General features: G+C 36.7%; 1 protein-coding gene across 1 annotated transcript; it reads left to right on the top strand.

Moving 5' to 3' along the window:
- Positions 1 to 11,614: 11,614 nt before the first annotated feature.
- Positions 11,615 to 15,439, top strand: LOC131328863 (NADPH:quinone oxidoreductase-like). The gene is made up of 3 exons (XM_058361821.1): positions 11,615 to 11,830; positions 12,634 to 12,825; positions 14,953 to 15,439. Exons 1-3 carry the CDS (start codon positions 11,734 to 11,736, stop codon positions 15,249 to 15,251), a joined length of 588 nt encoding a protein of 195 aa, XP_058217804.1. The 5' UTR covers positions 11,615 to 11,733; the 3' UTR covers positions 15,252 to 15,439.
- Positions 15,440 to 15,866: the final 427 nt, after the last annotated feature.

The following is a 15,866-nucleotide window of genomic DNA, read 5'->3' as shown; positions in this document are numbered from 1 at the left end:
GTATATTTTAGACTTGGGGTCACTTGACTCACTTGGATAAGGGGCTTTAGTTCTGTTGAGTATATTGTAAATTATTAGTCAAAAAATGGTTAAATTTGACGTTGAATGTAATCTGCATATATTTTATCAGGAATCAAGTTCATTATTTCAATTCTTTTCATCAGGAGAAGAAAATGATCAGTGAATTCATATTTGGACTCTTTATTACCTTAGGTTTCATGGCTGTAGTCCTGAGCTGAAGCCACAGAACAAAGGTTTCCTGGTTTTTTCTCTCCTCCTAGTTCAATGTTAATCATATGTTTTGCTTTTCAAACTGACCTCTAAAACTCTCATCTCCCTTGTTTTTGTAGCTGTTTATTAAGGGCATTTTTGGTACCTATATCCTCATCATTCGAACCCTTTTAATTGCCTCTTGGGTTCTAACCCTTTTCTATTGGGGATCGCTACTTTAATTTGTTTTCTTTAATATATGTAAAGATGTATATTTGTATGTGTATTCTTAGATTGGATGGTCAGGAACACTCAGACAAAACTTTAATGTTACTTGATCAACTTTTGAATCTTTGCAGGATAAAATAATCTGCTGAACAACTACCTGTTCAGGTGCAGAGGACCTTAGATCATAGTGTTGGAAAAAATCATGATAACATGTGTGAGAAAGTTCATTCCCATGTTGCTTTCCAATTAGCATTGTGCCCTTTTCTGTGCTATGTAGCACAGACACTTCACTGTAGGTTATGTATCGGTATCGGGTACTTGACGGATTCAGAGACTCTCTAGACACGCGTTTGAGAATCATAAAAGAAGTGTCTTATCTTTTTACAATTATTTTCATTCACATGTTAGGATACTCTCAAAGCACTATATAACACACTATATTGACACTCGTGGAGTCTTCTTTTCGTGTGATAGACGATTTTGATTGATTTAGACACACCTGTGAACGACAAAGTGTTTTTCCCCCCAAAATACTTGAGGCTATAGTAAATTATACTGTAATAAATGTGACAAAACAGGATATTCCTTAGCGTTTGCTGAACTTCGTTGTGTCCTCCAAGCTTTGGTGACTTACTTGTCGAGGTTTTGGTGTTGTATCGCATGTCCGTGTTCGTGTCGGTACACATTGGACAATGCTATTTTTTCTGATGTAATATAACGCTGAAAGCATAATAATTTGCAGGAGTTTGATGATGCAGCTAACAGTTAGAATCAAGAAGTAGGAAAAGGGGGACTTGGGTTTTAATTAAACAAGTCCAAGCACATGAAGCCTACTCTTGGGTAGAAGACATAGAAAAGGTAGATGGGGTGGGAGTGGGGGATGGGATGCCATTCTTTCACTTTTGTTCTAATCCAAATAGTATCCAATCAAACCATATTAATATTAGTAGGAGTATTATATGAACGTGACTGCAGGGGGACACAAGAAAACAACGAAAGTACTCAGGTCCCGTTTCAGAAATCTTTTTAAAAAATAAACAGTTTATTTCATATTTTCAAGCTCAAAAATAATGTAAATGAATATTAACTTTTTTATTTTTTGCACCATTTAAAAGATCTCAATGAGATCTATCAAACAAGATTTATATTGTTAGAAAAAATATTTGCGTAAATACATGATTTTTGAACTTGAAATTGCCTTTTTAAAAAATAAGTATTTATTCCAGTTTCTGAAATGGGGCTATGCAGTTTAGTCTCCGCCATGGGGCTATGCAGTTTAGTCTCCGCCATGTGGTTACAACAACCCAAACCCCTCCCAATGCTAACCAACCAATTAAAGTACCTGAAATGCTAAAGTAGGAATAATGATTATTCTGCTCATTTTAGATTAAGAAAAGTAATATATTATACAAGAATTTTCCCAGCTTATAACACATATGCAGAGAGAGAGAGTTGCTGCATAGGGCGTTTTCGGGCGTAAATAAGTTGTTCAAAAAGAATTTATAGCAATCAAGTTGTTATGTGTTTTCGATAGTAAATAAGTTGTTGAGAAAATTTCAAGTTATTTCCGGTAGTGAATAAGTTGTAGATGGTATGTAAGTGAAAAAGTTGTTGAGAAAGAAGTTATTGTTGACAAGTTGTTAGTTAATAAACAAGAAGCTAAAAATTTGTTAATTAGTGTGAACGAGATGGTAAAATGACCCAAATTTTTTCCCAAAAACCTTGGTGGAAACGGGGTCCAAGTTTAACAGATAACTAACACTATGTATAACCAAGTAGTACTCCATTAACAATAATTCTAACACCACATCCATTTACACACCCATTCACACACTCACAACAAGGGTGGGGCCCACACACTGGGTGTGTAGTGTGTGCGGGCTCCACCTTTGTTATGAATATGGGTGTGTGAATGGGTGTATAAATGAGTGTGGTGGTAGAAGGACTCATTTAGAAATGGGAGTGGTAAGTATAGATTCAGTAATGCTACACACACAACATTTATGCACAGATTTGTTGTGGGGCCCACTACGGATCCCACACAAATAATCCGAGCCGTTCATTAAATGTAAAACATTTTTTCAAGGGCCTCCGCGAAAAATCAGCTCAATCCGATACCTATAAGTACTTGATTTAATCATCTAACTTTTCAATATCCTGAAATTCGAATGAAAAGTTAAATGATTGAATCGAGCATCTGTAAGTATCGGATTGAGCTGATTTTTCGCGGAGGCCCTTGAAAAAATGTTTTACATTTAATGAACAACTCGGATTATTTGTGTGGAATCCGTAGTGAGCCCCACAACAAATCTGTGCATAAAATCTGTGCATAAATGCTGTGTGTGTAGCATTACTGGTATAGATTCGATTTTGTGCGGTCCTTTTTAATTAGTACAGATTCAAGGATTATTGCTCATTAAAAAAATTACTTAATGGGTTGTTTTGAATTCGTTTACATCAATTTACTGATTTTTCATGAAGTTTCTTGAACATTACATGGGCCGTGCTGTGCAATCTCAACAGGTCCAAAAGTGTTTTGAATGGTTCAGATTTTAAAAGAATTTTTCCGGAGAAGAGTTAAACATTTTATCTGGAAGATTTTTTTTTTTAAATCTGGACCATCGATTGTCGAGACAGACGGTCGGGCATAACACGCCCCCGATTCGCCTCTAGAGATCAATAGTCGAGACGAAACTCCAACATCTTCTCTAATGGAGTATTTTCTGACCTTTTGCCTATGACCAACAAAGGCCAATGTCCGAGAATAGAGTACGTTGTAATGTAACCCACATGCCTTCGGCGGGATTTTACGATCAAACAAAATTTCTCATTATCTACACACAAAATCAAAGAGAGCATTCAGCATTTTGGGTGTTTTTCATTCTCTTTTCCATAGTTGGCCATGAGGTCAATTTACTCTTACATATCAATTAAGGTGGTGTTTCCACCGAGGAAAAACTTGGAGAATTTCTTTTGTTGTTGAAAAGTTGTTAGTTGTTTTTGGTAGTGAATAAGTTAGTGAGAAATGTCAAGTTATTTTCACTACTGAATAAGTTGTTAATAAATATGTGAGTGAAAAAGTTGTTGCTACTCACAAACTAGCTTCTTCTAACATTGCCAACATGTGCCTCCGAAGAAGCGAAGGTCAGAAGAACCAAATTTTCCCCCATTTCTCTCGATTGAATGTATGATATCCCTTCACCGCTAAAAGCTTCCTCAAGACCGCCACATTTAATTTCTTGGCGAATGAAGTCTTCCAATTGGGGTCCTGTCGTGTAACCATTCAACTCCTTCATCACAAGCCTTTACCAATGGTCTAATAGGGTTGGCTCTGCTTCAAACAGGTAACAACATCAGCAAAGGAATAACCAAGCCTTTCTGGACTCGCACATCCCTGAACCATTCCTTTTTCCTTTGGGCACATTCTACTCCAGCTTTATTAGCCATTACACAATGAGTTTTGGATTGCCCAACAAACCTAGCAAAATTGATGTGAAGCTTGAAATCCCATCCATATCATTCACCGCATTCTCCACCTCAAGTCGATTCAAGAATCGGACAAAACCAAACTTAGTGTTAAAAGTGGCGCTTCTCTTATTGAGAATGTACATATCATCCACATGACCAAAGCCCCTAAGCAATTGGAATAACCACCTCTTGACTCTTGTCCATTTCCTCGGGCAAATTATCAACAAAGACAGTATAAACACACTTCTTACCACCCCCATTACTGGCACCCCTATGGTAATCCATCACTGACCGAAAAAACAAATAACACCAACCACCAAATATCCAGGGAGAAAAGGAAACGAGAACACGGAGGATGACAGGAGAACTCTGAAAAGATGTCGATCTGAGGATAGAGTTCTGCACCGGAGCAGAAAGACGACGATCGGAGGCGGCAGAGGAGGACTGCGATCTGGTGGGCACAAGGGTTCACCGGATTGGAGGAAAGAGACACGGAGGATGGCAGCAGAAAGACGACGATCTCAAGGCGGCAGAGGAGGACTACGATCTGGCGGGCACAGGAGAACTCCGGACAGGGGGAAAAGGCGGAGCTGAGGAGAGGGAAGAGGCGAGGGAGAGAATGGGAGGAGGGATGAACCGCTCCACCAGAGGTCGCAAGGGGAGAGGCTAGGGTTCCATCTCGCTAGGGTTTTCAAAGGGCTACTATCTAGTTGGGTTGCAAATTGCCAGCTCAAGTTCCTGATACCGCTAATAGAAGAGGGAGAGCAAAATATTGGTTTTACTGTACTACCCATATACTCCGTACTAGTCCTCTTCCGTATCAAATTAATAGTCCGGTTCGGTTTTCAAGGCAATTTTAAAATGTTAATATCTTTCAATTTATAAAGTTTTTAAAAATTTTAAATTTTTTGTATAATAAAATTAATTAAGATCTATCATATGAGATCCATATTACACATAAAATTCATTATAGATTAAAAGATATTAACAATCTAAAAAATGCATTGGAGATTGAAATGAACTATTAATTTGGAACGGAGGAAATATATTAGTATAAGATATTATTTTTAATAAATTAGACTAGAAGGGTCAGGCACGAGGGCTTCATTTGATGTCATGGATGAGGTGACATAAAAGCAATTAGATATTAGAGTACAAAGTAGTACTCCGTATTTGATATATTAAAGCAGCTCCGGCTTTGACCCATTTTAAGACTCAAATTTAAAAATGGGGCAAAAATCAAAAAAATCTCTCTCCAATCTTTGACCCAAACCCTTTCCCATTTTGGGTTTTACCCATTTTTTTGCCCAAATCTGAGACAACTTTTGCCTTAACTCATTTCTCCAACGGCTAGTTAGAGAGAGAGAAAGAGGGAGATGTGTAAAATTTGGATTTGATGGTTGGAGATGTGTCTACCCAAAATGAGTTTTTACCCAAAATTTGACTCAAATTTGAGGAAAAATATGGGTGAAGGCTGGAGATCCTCTAAGAGCATCTCTAGCCTTGACTCATTTTAAGACCCAAATTTAAAATTTGGGCAAAATCCATCAAAAACTTTCTTCAATTTTTGACCTAAACCCTTCCCCATTTTGGGTTTTATCCATTTCTTTCCCCAAATTTGAGATAGCCCAAGTCTCTACCCATTTTTTTCTCCAATATTCCAATGGCTCTTCTCTTTTCAACGGCTCCCTCCATGCCATTTTGAAAGCATGGCGTCGATGGCTTTCCCATGCTTGGATACCTCTCTCTCTCTCTCTCTCTCTCTCTCTCTCTCTCTCTCTCCCCCCCAGATGTCTGAATGCTGAAGTCTCGACGATCTCTTCCTATTCTCTCTGGAAGAATCTTGAAGCTGGTCGCGTCGTTGATGAGAGATGTGTGCTACCCTTTTTGCCGAAATCGTTGGGGGAAACAAAAATGGAGAGAAAATAGTCTTGAAAGCATAAAAAAATAATATATTTGGGTAAGGGATCATTTTGCCATTAGAGTGAGCCTGACCCAAAATGGATTTTTACCTATATTTTTACCTAAATTTAAATAAAAATTTGGATCAAGACTGGAGATGCTCTTAGACCGTCTCAAATATGCCTGATCCAGATCCAGTTGGGGTTAGCTTTCTGTAATGATGCTGCTATTATTTAAACCTCCCTGAGGAATGTTGGTACTAGGTAACTTTCAGGGGAAAACTTATGGAGTACTATTTTACTTAACCAATACACTATATAAATTCAGATATAATTTACAAACTGTAAACCAAATAAATGTTAATTTAAGTTGACAAGTTCAATAAATTGAGTTAAAATTCTTAGAATGATCATTTAAACACAAAGTTAATAGGAACCGCGTTGAGAATTTTGTAACGCTCCGATTTTTTAAGGAATTTCGAAAGCATTAACCTTAAAATATACTGAATTTTATAAACTACTAGGCCCCTATTTGTCGTTATACAAAATGTACATTAAAAAAATACAAAAAAGAATCTAACATTTTATTTAAATATCTTCAGAGCAACTCTAGTCTTGATTCAGATCTCAAGCATACTCGGTCTCCGCTCTTGGTATTCCTTCTGTGTCAAACAGCTCCACCATTGAACCCTGCACCCTCTGGCAAATTGATCGCCGAAGCAAATGATTTACTAGGATACAAACGTATCCGTGAGTGATAGTTCACCCAGTACAATAATCCCAATCCTACCAACCCCTTACTCTACATTTAGCAGATCAACAATATATCAATTCACAGGAGGTACAGAATAATAACACATCGCCATTTTCTTTACTATCCATTATCTTACATGAAATCTAAGGATGCTCTCCACAAGGTCCTTTCCTCCCATATCCACCAATTTTGACCGTCCCATGAAATATCTCTCCCTTTATTTGTCCTGCACCAGGTTTCTAAGCGAATACTACTAAATTAAGTATCCAGTCTAGATTCACTTACAACCATAATAAAGGAACAGCTCACCATGACAACTCAGCATTAGAGGTTGCACTATCTCATTGTCAGGATCCTTTACCGTCTCCCAACTCTACACACTGGGTACTTTACCATATCCCTAATCTACACACTGGGTACTATACCGTATTCAAAGATCCTTTACCGTTTTCAAAAATACTGTATCCAGAGTCCTTTACCGTCCTCCACACATACACTGGGTACTGTACCGTATTTAGGATCCTTTACCGTATCCCAAATACTGTACCCGGAGTCTTTTATCGTCATCCACACACATACTAGGTACTGTACCGTATTTAGGATCCTTTACCGTATCCCAAATACTGTACCCGGAGTCCTTTACCGTCCTTCACACACTCTGAGTACTTTACCATACTCGGGGTCTTTTACCGTTCCCCAACTCAACTAAAGGTACTTTACCGTACCAGGGTCCTTTACTAACACCCAATATCCTCAATCAACTTTACCATTTTATCTTTTACTTAACCACATCTACTTGTTCACTACTCGAAACCACCCATGAACCTAAGTCCATTCTAGCACGTTCAACATGATACAATCAATCAACAGCTCAAACATGATACATTACAGTGAGACAACAATATAACAATTGATATGTGTAAATAATTAAACACATAAGAGATTTGGATTGGGTCGATGGCTTTGGAGTTACTTATAATTTTTATTGAACAGTTATGTTCTTTGATTATGTTTTAAATTTGTGGTTTATAGAGTCATGTCGTAAGCATTAGAGTATTTTAGAAATTCGATATCCGCCTAGGGTTCAGTGATTGATAACTTTATGTGATCTATGTATATGAAAACTTTAGTAGGGGTTTAAGTGTAATTTCATTAACTTAACTAATATTAGTATCACTTTAAGTAATCATTAAAAGAAAATTTGAAAGTTCTAAGTAGATCAGTAGCATTCGTTTATATTATTTTTATAATTTAGTTTACAACAAGTTACATGATTTCTTATTTTATAAGTTAGGCTACTATACCAAAAGGTTTCCAATCATTCTACTATTCTATAACTTATAAGGCGATACTTTCGTAGTCACTTGTAATGTCATCTTACCCTCTTTTCTTTTCACTATCATGGTTTTTAAGGTGTATTATTAATAAGCGAAACTCCTAAGATTAGATCCTTGTTATACTTCTTCTTCTTAACGGTTGATAAGTTCAGTTTTTTATACCATCATAGATAGATCGACTTAGGTTTTATACTGTCTATATATGCTTAAGTAAATAAATGCATTCATTATACATATATACATATATATATATATATATATATATATGTGTGTGTGTGTGTGTGTGTGTGTGTGTGTGTGTGTGTGTGTGTGTCTTTCTAGGGACTAAATTAACATTTAGTTAACATTTATAATTATCGGCATTATGTAATTAACATTTGCAAACATTCGAAGTTTGTTCACCATAACAAGACAAACATATAGAGTGGGGTCGTAGAAAACCATGTTTGGGGTTAACTTGCAAACATAACAAACCATTTGGGGTTAATTCAAGAAGCATACAAATTTCAGGGTTAATAGTGTAATAACAACATAAAATTTCAGAAACCAAAAATAAAAAAAAATACGCATGTAGGAGGAAAAGAAAAACAGCGTGTCGGTTCTATTCAGTTTCAACATAGGATTTGATTTTTTTTTTTACCACCTCTAAATATTAAAACTAACACATATAAGTACAAATATATTTAAGGGAAAGTAGGGAAGTGATTATTCTACCTTAAATCCGGCCGAAAAAGTGGGTACTAGTTTGCGGATGATTTCGGTAAAATGAAAAAGATGGCGGCGGCAGCAGGGGACTCGAGGCTAATTGGAAGGTGGTTTGTGGATGCTTGGTGATGTAGTGGTTGATTGGGAACCTGAATATGATGTACGGAGGGATTTTATGTAAAAATGCGTCTCTCTCTCTCTCTCTCTCTCTCTCTCTATTCTAGACTCAATAATATATTGGTGTTCAATTTTTGAATTTTTGTGGATATGTATAATGAGAGAGAATAAGGTAGTGAGGAGGTGAGAGGATAAATGTGGAAGTGGTAGAATGGGGAAGGAGAGTGAATGATAGGGATACTGATAATGATAAAAGGGATAGGGGACAAGTGTCACATTTGGTGGGATTTTCTTTAATTCTAATGTATGTGGACGCGTGTATGTATGGGGTGAGAATGTATGTGGACACGTGTATGTGGACGCGTGTATGTATAGAATGAGAAAGAGAGACGTGGAGAGTTAGTTTGAATAGAGTTCTAGTTAGGATTTAGATAGGAAAGATAAGAGATGAATATGAATCCCTAATTTCTTGTATATCTAAAATTTAAATATATATCTTATACAATAGTGCAAATAATATCAATTGTACACATAATAATATATTTTAATTATTCAATCTAACTAATTATTGAATTAGAAATTTAACAATATAAATTTGTATTAAAAAAAAATTGGGTCAAAAATCCGAGTCGTTACAGATTTGCACACAACCAACCTATTAACCAAAACGTCTCCAGAGAATATTCTTGTTATCACTACGATAGTAGGAATAAATTTGAAGGTGAGCTATTCAAAAACTATGATAATTATCAGTCGATAAAGCGACAATCAAATTTCAGGTATTACCATAATTTGCCAAAATTTAGTGGTCTTGAATTTTTTGAAGATCGTTTGGATTGGATTCTAGACATCGAAGATTCATTTGAGTATGCGAAAATTCCGACAGACCAAATGTGGAGGTATTTGTTAGTGAAGCTTACGGGTCCAACGCTACGATAGTGGCTAGATATACAATTTCTAATAGATTGATTGGACAAGCGTCGAATTCATGCATGACACAGAATTACTGGCTAGATATACAATTTCTAATAGATTGATTGGACAAGCGTCGAATTCATGCATGACACAGAATTACAAAATATATGATGGAGAGATTTTTACCATGGAATTATGAGCAATTGTTGGAGGAAAAATATAGGCCAAAGCAGTATCATGCAGAACAAATTATTGTAGAAGCCGTGGGAGAGGTCAAAATTGAAGTTGAAGATCAAGACGAAATTGACATCGATACTTGTGTGCAAGAGGATATTGATATTGTTTCGGATGTGGTTGCGGAGGAACAAAAGAATATTGCATCGGAGATTTGTGTATTTAGGCTTGATGAATCACCCACAACGGAGTTGACTGCAACACTACAAGAAAATATATTTGGTTTGGGAAATAGATTTTCTGATAAAAGAGTGACAACCAATTTTAAGATGGGACAACATCGAGGGAATCCACAAAGTTAGCATAAAATTTATGTTGTTGATTTTCTTGGTGTTGAAAAGTTTGATTTGATTTTCAATTCCCATCTAGTGGATACTATCAATAAGTTGAAGCATGAAGAGAAAAAATTATTGCATAAACACTTTTTTTTAAATGATTTTTGGAAGACAAGCGAGACATAGAAGTATTCCAACTATCTATTTCTTTGGAATGGAAGGTGGCAAGTTTCTAATGAGAACTCGAGGACGAGTTCTTTTGAAGAAAATGAGACTGATGTAGGACAAAAATGGAAAGTTTTTGTATTTTATTTTTATTGTTTTAGAATAAGATTTTGACTAGGAATACTTTTGTTTATATTAGAATTAGGGAATGACTTTGGTGTCCCCGATCATTTTGGGGACACCATAACTTTTGGCATAACAAAACCATTATGAGTATAATCAAAATCCATTATGAGCATAATCAAAATCATTATGAGCATAACATAACCATAGCAAGGCATAACTTGTTTGTTATGCCTTGGTTGGGTTTTGTTATGCCTTGATTGGTTTTTTGTATATTCCTTGGTTATGTCTTGTTTGGGTTCTGTTATGTTTGTAATGGGTTTTAGTTATGCTCATAATAGTGAAGTTATGCCAAAAATTACGGTGTCCCCAAAATGACTGGGGACACCATAGCATCATCCAATTAGAATTATTAACTTTTCCGTATTCAGTTTGATTTTGATTTCTACCTTTATTAGGTTCTTGGTTTACAAGAATTAGAATTTTATTTTAATTAATTAAAAAATATCTTTTCTTTAATGCCGCTTATTTTGGCATGATTTAAGATTTCTTTTACAGTAGGATTTCTAGAGTTAGGATCTTATAAAAGGGGCTGTAACCTATTTAATTATTTAACTTTTAAAGCTTTTTAATCAATAATATTACAGAGATTCTCTCTTTCTTTCTTATGCGCAAGATTTGCTCGTTGCGACGAATTATTTATCTCATTTGGACTAGTACGTTAACTAGTCTCTCGTGAATTCCGCTGCGTCAAAATATGTGAATATTTCATATTTAATATTCCGAGAAACCTTAGAAATTTGGAGATTGGATATCCAAAAACGTTGGGAAAAACTAATTAAGGTAGAATTTTCTGTGGGTTTCTCTGTGCACGATTTTGGCTCCCAAACCTCTATGTCCACGACACCATTGATTGAGTTTTCATTGAGAAAGAGACGAGAAATGGAAGAAGGGAGTGATTTGTAGTGTAGCAGACTAGAGTTTGTCGGGTAGGAAGCATGAGTAAGATGAAGGGTTGCAGTGAAGGAAGGATGGAGAAAATTTCAAGGATGAAATGATCATTATACATGAGGGTATTTTTGTATTGAAATTTGTTAGTTTAAATGTGTTGTATTTAGGAAATTATGGGTTGCAAATATAATCCCCCTTTTTTTAAACAAATGAATGCAACCCATCCACATCCAAAGATTTCATAAAAATTGGCTTGTAGACGAAACTATCACGTCCGCCGCCACTAACCTTCTGGCGATACAGCGGAGACACACACAGAGAGAGAGGGAGAGAGAGAGAGAGAGAGAGAGATGGAAGGAGTAGTTTCAGAAAAATCAGTTATCAAAGTTGCAGCCATCTGTGGTTCTCTCCGGAAAGCTTCCTTCAATCGGAGCCTCCTACGTTCTGGTACTGTATATTTTGACCTCCTTTCTCAATTTCCACCTTGTTTTGTTTTCAATTGGAAGTTTAACCACCTGACTTCAGTAAATTTATAGGATTTGTTTGAAACTTGTGAAAAAGAAAGAAATTTAAGTAAAATTAAAAATTTTATCTTTCATTGTTTGATTTGGAAAGAAAGATGAGAGAAAATAAAAAATTCTAGTATCGTGCGCAGTCCCTTTTTTATCTATTTCTTTTCTTCTACTTTCCTCAACTTCCAAACACGGCGTTAATCCATCTCACTAACCATCCGTTTACAGATGGCGTGATTTCAAAATGGAATGTGAACTGATTTGAAATGAAATGTGAACTGTAAGAGACGTTAGTCTTATTCTGAAAAATACAGGGGAATTCCCAGTAATTGAAATACAGGGGAATTTACCCCTTACTTTTCTTTTCCTATATTAACTTCACTTGGGCCCCGTTCAGTTGCGCGGAAGGGTTGGGAAAATCTGCTTGTCTGTAACTTTCTGTGTGTTCGGTCACCAAGTCACCAAGAAAGTTGTAAGACTCACGTCTTTAACTTTTCCACCGAAAACTCTTTCCTGCAAAGCCAAAAGAAAGAATTTTAGTTTTCCTTACAAAATTTTTGTCAAGAGAACACCCAGGAAAAATAAATTTCATTTTCTTGTACTTCACATCACTCACTTCATTTTTCCTAGAAATTTATTTTTTACAAAACATTCCTGACAACTGAACGGAGCCTAGAGACTCAGTCTACTGACTCTGCTTTCTCTCTGTGTAATTGAAATTGAGGTTTGGTTTTGTAGCCATACAGATATGCAACGAGTCAATCAAGGGCATGGAGATCGAGTACATCGACATAGCTGCTCTACCGATGCAGAACACTGATCTTGAAGTTGACGGAACCTATCCACCGACCGTGGAGGCTTTCCGGCAGAAGATTTGTGAAGCTGACGGCGTTCTTTTTGCTTCCCCTGAGTGCAATTACTCCATCTCAGGTTGTACTTCTTTTCCTCTTTCGCAATATGGAAGACAGAAAGCCATTTTTTTTCCATACAGGTATTCGCATCAGCTTAAGCGCCTTTCGACTATCCTATTGTTTATTAGCAGGGCTATTTAAAACTGAGACAAACAAATTGGTCCCGTGAGAGTTGATAGAACCTACGAAAGTTCCGAACCTTAAATCTAAGGAGTAAGCCTTTTAAGTCTCAGGGCTTTGACCACCCATCAGGTTACCCTTTGGGATTGCAAAATATATAACATCGAAGATCATTTCAATATGAAAATTTCGTAAGGAACTCGCGATCTGGCTAAGGAATATTGATTAAACACCCTGAGTACATTAAACTCGTTGAGTTCTGGTTTTCAATAGGGTGACTAGATTCAGTACTAACTTGGATTTGAAAAAAATAGAAGTTCTTTATGAAGCCAATGAAATTTGGATGGGGATTGGGGAGTAGCAAATTCAAAGGAATTGGATTATCAAATGGGTGGTTCTGAGAAAGTTGAATACAAACCACATGAGTTCGTTCTTTGTGAGTGAAAAGGTTTTAACATGCGGCAACTAGGCCGAATTTGAGAGCTGTTGTGGATGCGAATCAATTAGACTGAGGGTAATGCTAGCGCTCCTCTATTGACTTCACTTAGGGGCGAGCATGGTTCGGATTGGTTCAGTGCCGTGAGAAACCAAGTACCAAACCAAATTCTACGGACTCAGAATTTTGAGAAGCAAACCATTCTGTAACTCCCCTATAACCAAACAAAACCTGTAGACTACGTTCTGGTTCTGATTTTGAACCACGGTTAACTTGAAGCTATCATTAGATGCTTACAAACTTTGAAGAACAATCAAATTATATCCCATAGAACTATTGACTAGTACAAATTGTATAGACTCACTTCTGGTTGTGACTTGGAAAGTGGGACAAATCCATTGCATTCATCGGTCGTCATCCACCAAGGGGCAAATCTTTAATGTCAAATTGCCTAGTATCAAAGTAATAGCTAATAGATGAACTGACAGATTAGCGTAACTTTGGTTGAAGAAATTAGGTTAAGAAAAAAAAGTAAGGGCTGAGCATATTGGAAGTAACAAGTTTGAAAACAACTCATCAAGATTTGATGTGACATGTGACAAAGATGATTTCGAATTCTTGCTCGTGAGCACTTCTAAAGAATTAGACAGATTTCAAGAGAGAATTGTTGTGATGTTGATACGTTTAATGAAGTAGTAGAATGTAAGAAATTGTTAGGATTTGAGAAGGAGAGATTGAGACGAGAAGAAATTGATGCCAGAGAAATGAAAAGTGAATAGACTACTTATGGAGATTCTGGTTCTTAAATTATAGCTTTTCCCATTATGACAAACAATCGAACATTGCTGTTGGTATTTATGGTAAAATGGTACTAAATGATATCTTCATGTAAGGAAAATGATCAAATTACAAATTTTGTCATTAAATTGGCTGTCAATATACGTGGAATTTGGTTGCTTAACATAAAGGTTAATAGAGATGCTCAAAACTACAAATTCGTCTAGAAGTAGCCTTTACAAAGTTGTTGGGTAGGTACTGTAGACATTCAAACGAACTTTAAACTAATTCAAGGGATAAGTAGTCATGCTGCACTCGTTGGGGTCTTTCGATACTTGATTGTTGCACTGCCTGTGTCGGGCCCTTTCGTGCTTGTGGCATGCCAATTCTGTTGTGCCCCAAACAACGGCTCTGCTCTGCAAGATTTAATGCCTGTGCCTAGCTTGGCATGCCTAGAGTCATGCTGGGTATGATCTCTAGACATGTTGTGCCCATTCCAATGCGGCGTTACACCTCTATCTTCATCTTCAATAATCAAGCCAAGATGCCAAATAATTCCATGTCTATGGGATCGTGTGTCTTGAATTTTCCTTTATGTTTAGTTAGAATGTTAAATATTTCAAAGTCTATAGTTCACCTCCTAACATACTTTACTTGGCACACTTCAAGTTGTAGTTCTTGACCACAAAATCGCATCACTGTCGTATATAATGTGAATTAAAAGAAATGTATTTTAGAAACTTTTATACATGCTGTACTGCATTTTATTTTTTTACTCTTGCTTATTCCTTAATTTCTTCTCTATCATACCAGCACCTTTGAAGAATGCGATTGATTGGGCATCTCGACCACCAAATATGTGGGCTAACAAGGCTGCTGCTATTGTAAGTGTGGCAGGTGGTGGTCAGGGGCGACGATGCCAATACCATCTCCGCCAAATTGGTGTTTACCTCGATCTTCATTTCATTAATAAGCCTGAATTTTTCTTGAACGGCCATCAACCTCCTGCAAAGTTCGATAGTGATGGAAAATTGATTGATTTGGCAATTGAGGAGGAGTTGAAAGAAGTTCTTTTATCCTTGCAGGCCTTCACGCTGCGGCTTTCATGGTAAGAACTTAAAAGATAAGTCTGGTATCGACTCCTCCATTGGAGCATGAATGATGCCTGCGGCGTTTGTGGCATGGACACTTGAAATTGTTGCACGGTTGATGAAATAATCTCCCTTGTAATGTTATTTCCAGAGGGAACTTACACTATGCTTAATTATTACACTATGAAATATCTCCCTTGTAACCCATATGCGGGGCGGGGGCGGGGGCGGGGGCGGGTAACTGATTAGGGGGAACGGGGCGGGGACGGAAAATGAGAAACCCTTCCGAAGCCCGACCCATGACCATCCCTATCTATGCTTAAAGAAACAAAGGCATCTTTGTACGAATATCGTGATTGAAATTTATATGTTGTTTGGAGTTTAGGGAAAGTGAGATAAGAAAGGGAAGTTAAAAAAAATTCCTCCTATTGTTTGGATTGGAGAGAAAGAAGATAAAGAATCCAAGTTTTGTGAATAGTGAAATTTCCCTTCCATTTTCCTCTCATTTTTTTTTCCCTCACTTTCTATCACTTTCCCCAAGGGTGCGTTTGGTTCAATGAAATGAAATGTAAATTGAATGGAATGAAATTGGAAGAATTGAGATTGGAATAATCATTCCTCTTTGGTTGTGACTAT

The sequence above is a fragment of the Rhododendron vialii genome, chromosome 6a, assembly GCF_030253575.1.
Source record: "Rhododendron vialii isolate Sample 1 chromosome 6a, ASM3025357v1".
NCBI classification, from domain to species: domain Eukaryota; kingdom Viridiplantae; phylum Streptophyta; class Magnoliopsida; order Ericales; family Ericaceae; genus Rhododendron; species Rhododendron vialii.
Note: the sequence above shows the minus strand (reverse complement) of the source record. Positions and strands in the feature narration are given on the sequence as shown.

What these genes read in the sequence shown, in the direction of transcription:
- LOC131328863 (XM_058361821.1), top strand. Translation starts at nt 11,734, where the DNA reads ATGGAAGGAGTAGTTTCAGAAAAATCAGTTATCAAAGTTGCAGCCATC. An exon ending in TCGGAGCCTCCTACGTTCTG is followed by an intron (nt 11,831 to 12,633) that starts GTACTGTATATT and finishes TTGGTTTTGTAG; the next exon opens with CCATACAGATATGCAACGAG. An exon ending in GTGCAATTACTCCATCTCAG is followed by an intron (nt 12,826 to 14,952) that starts GTTGTACTTCTT and finishes CTATCATACCAG; the next exon opens with CACCTTTGAAGAATGCGATT.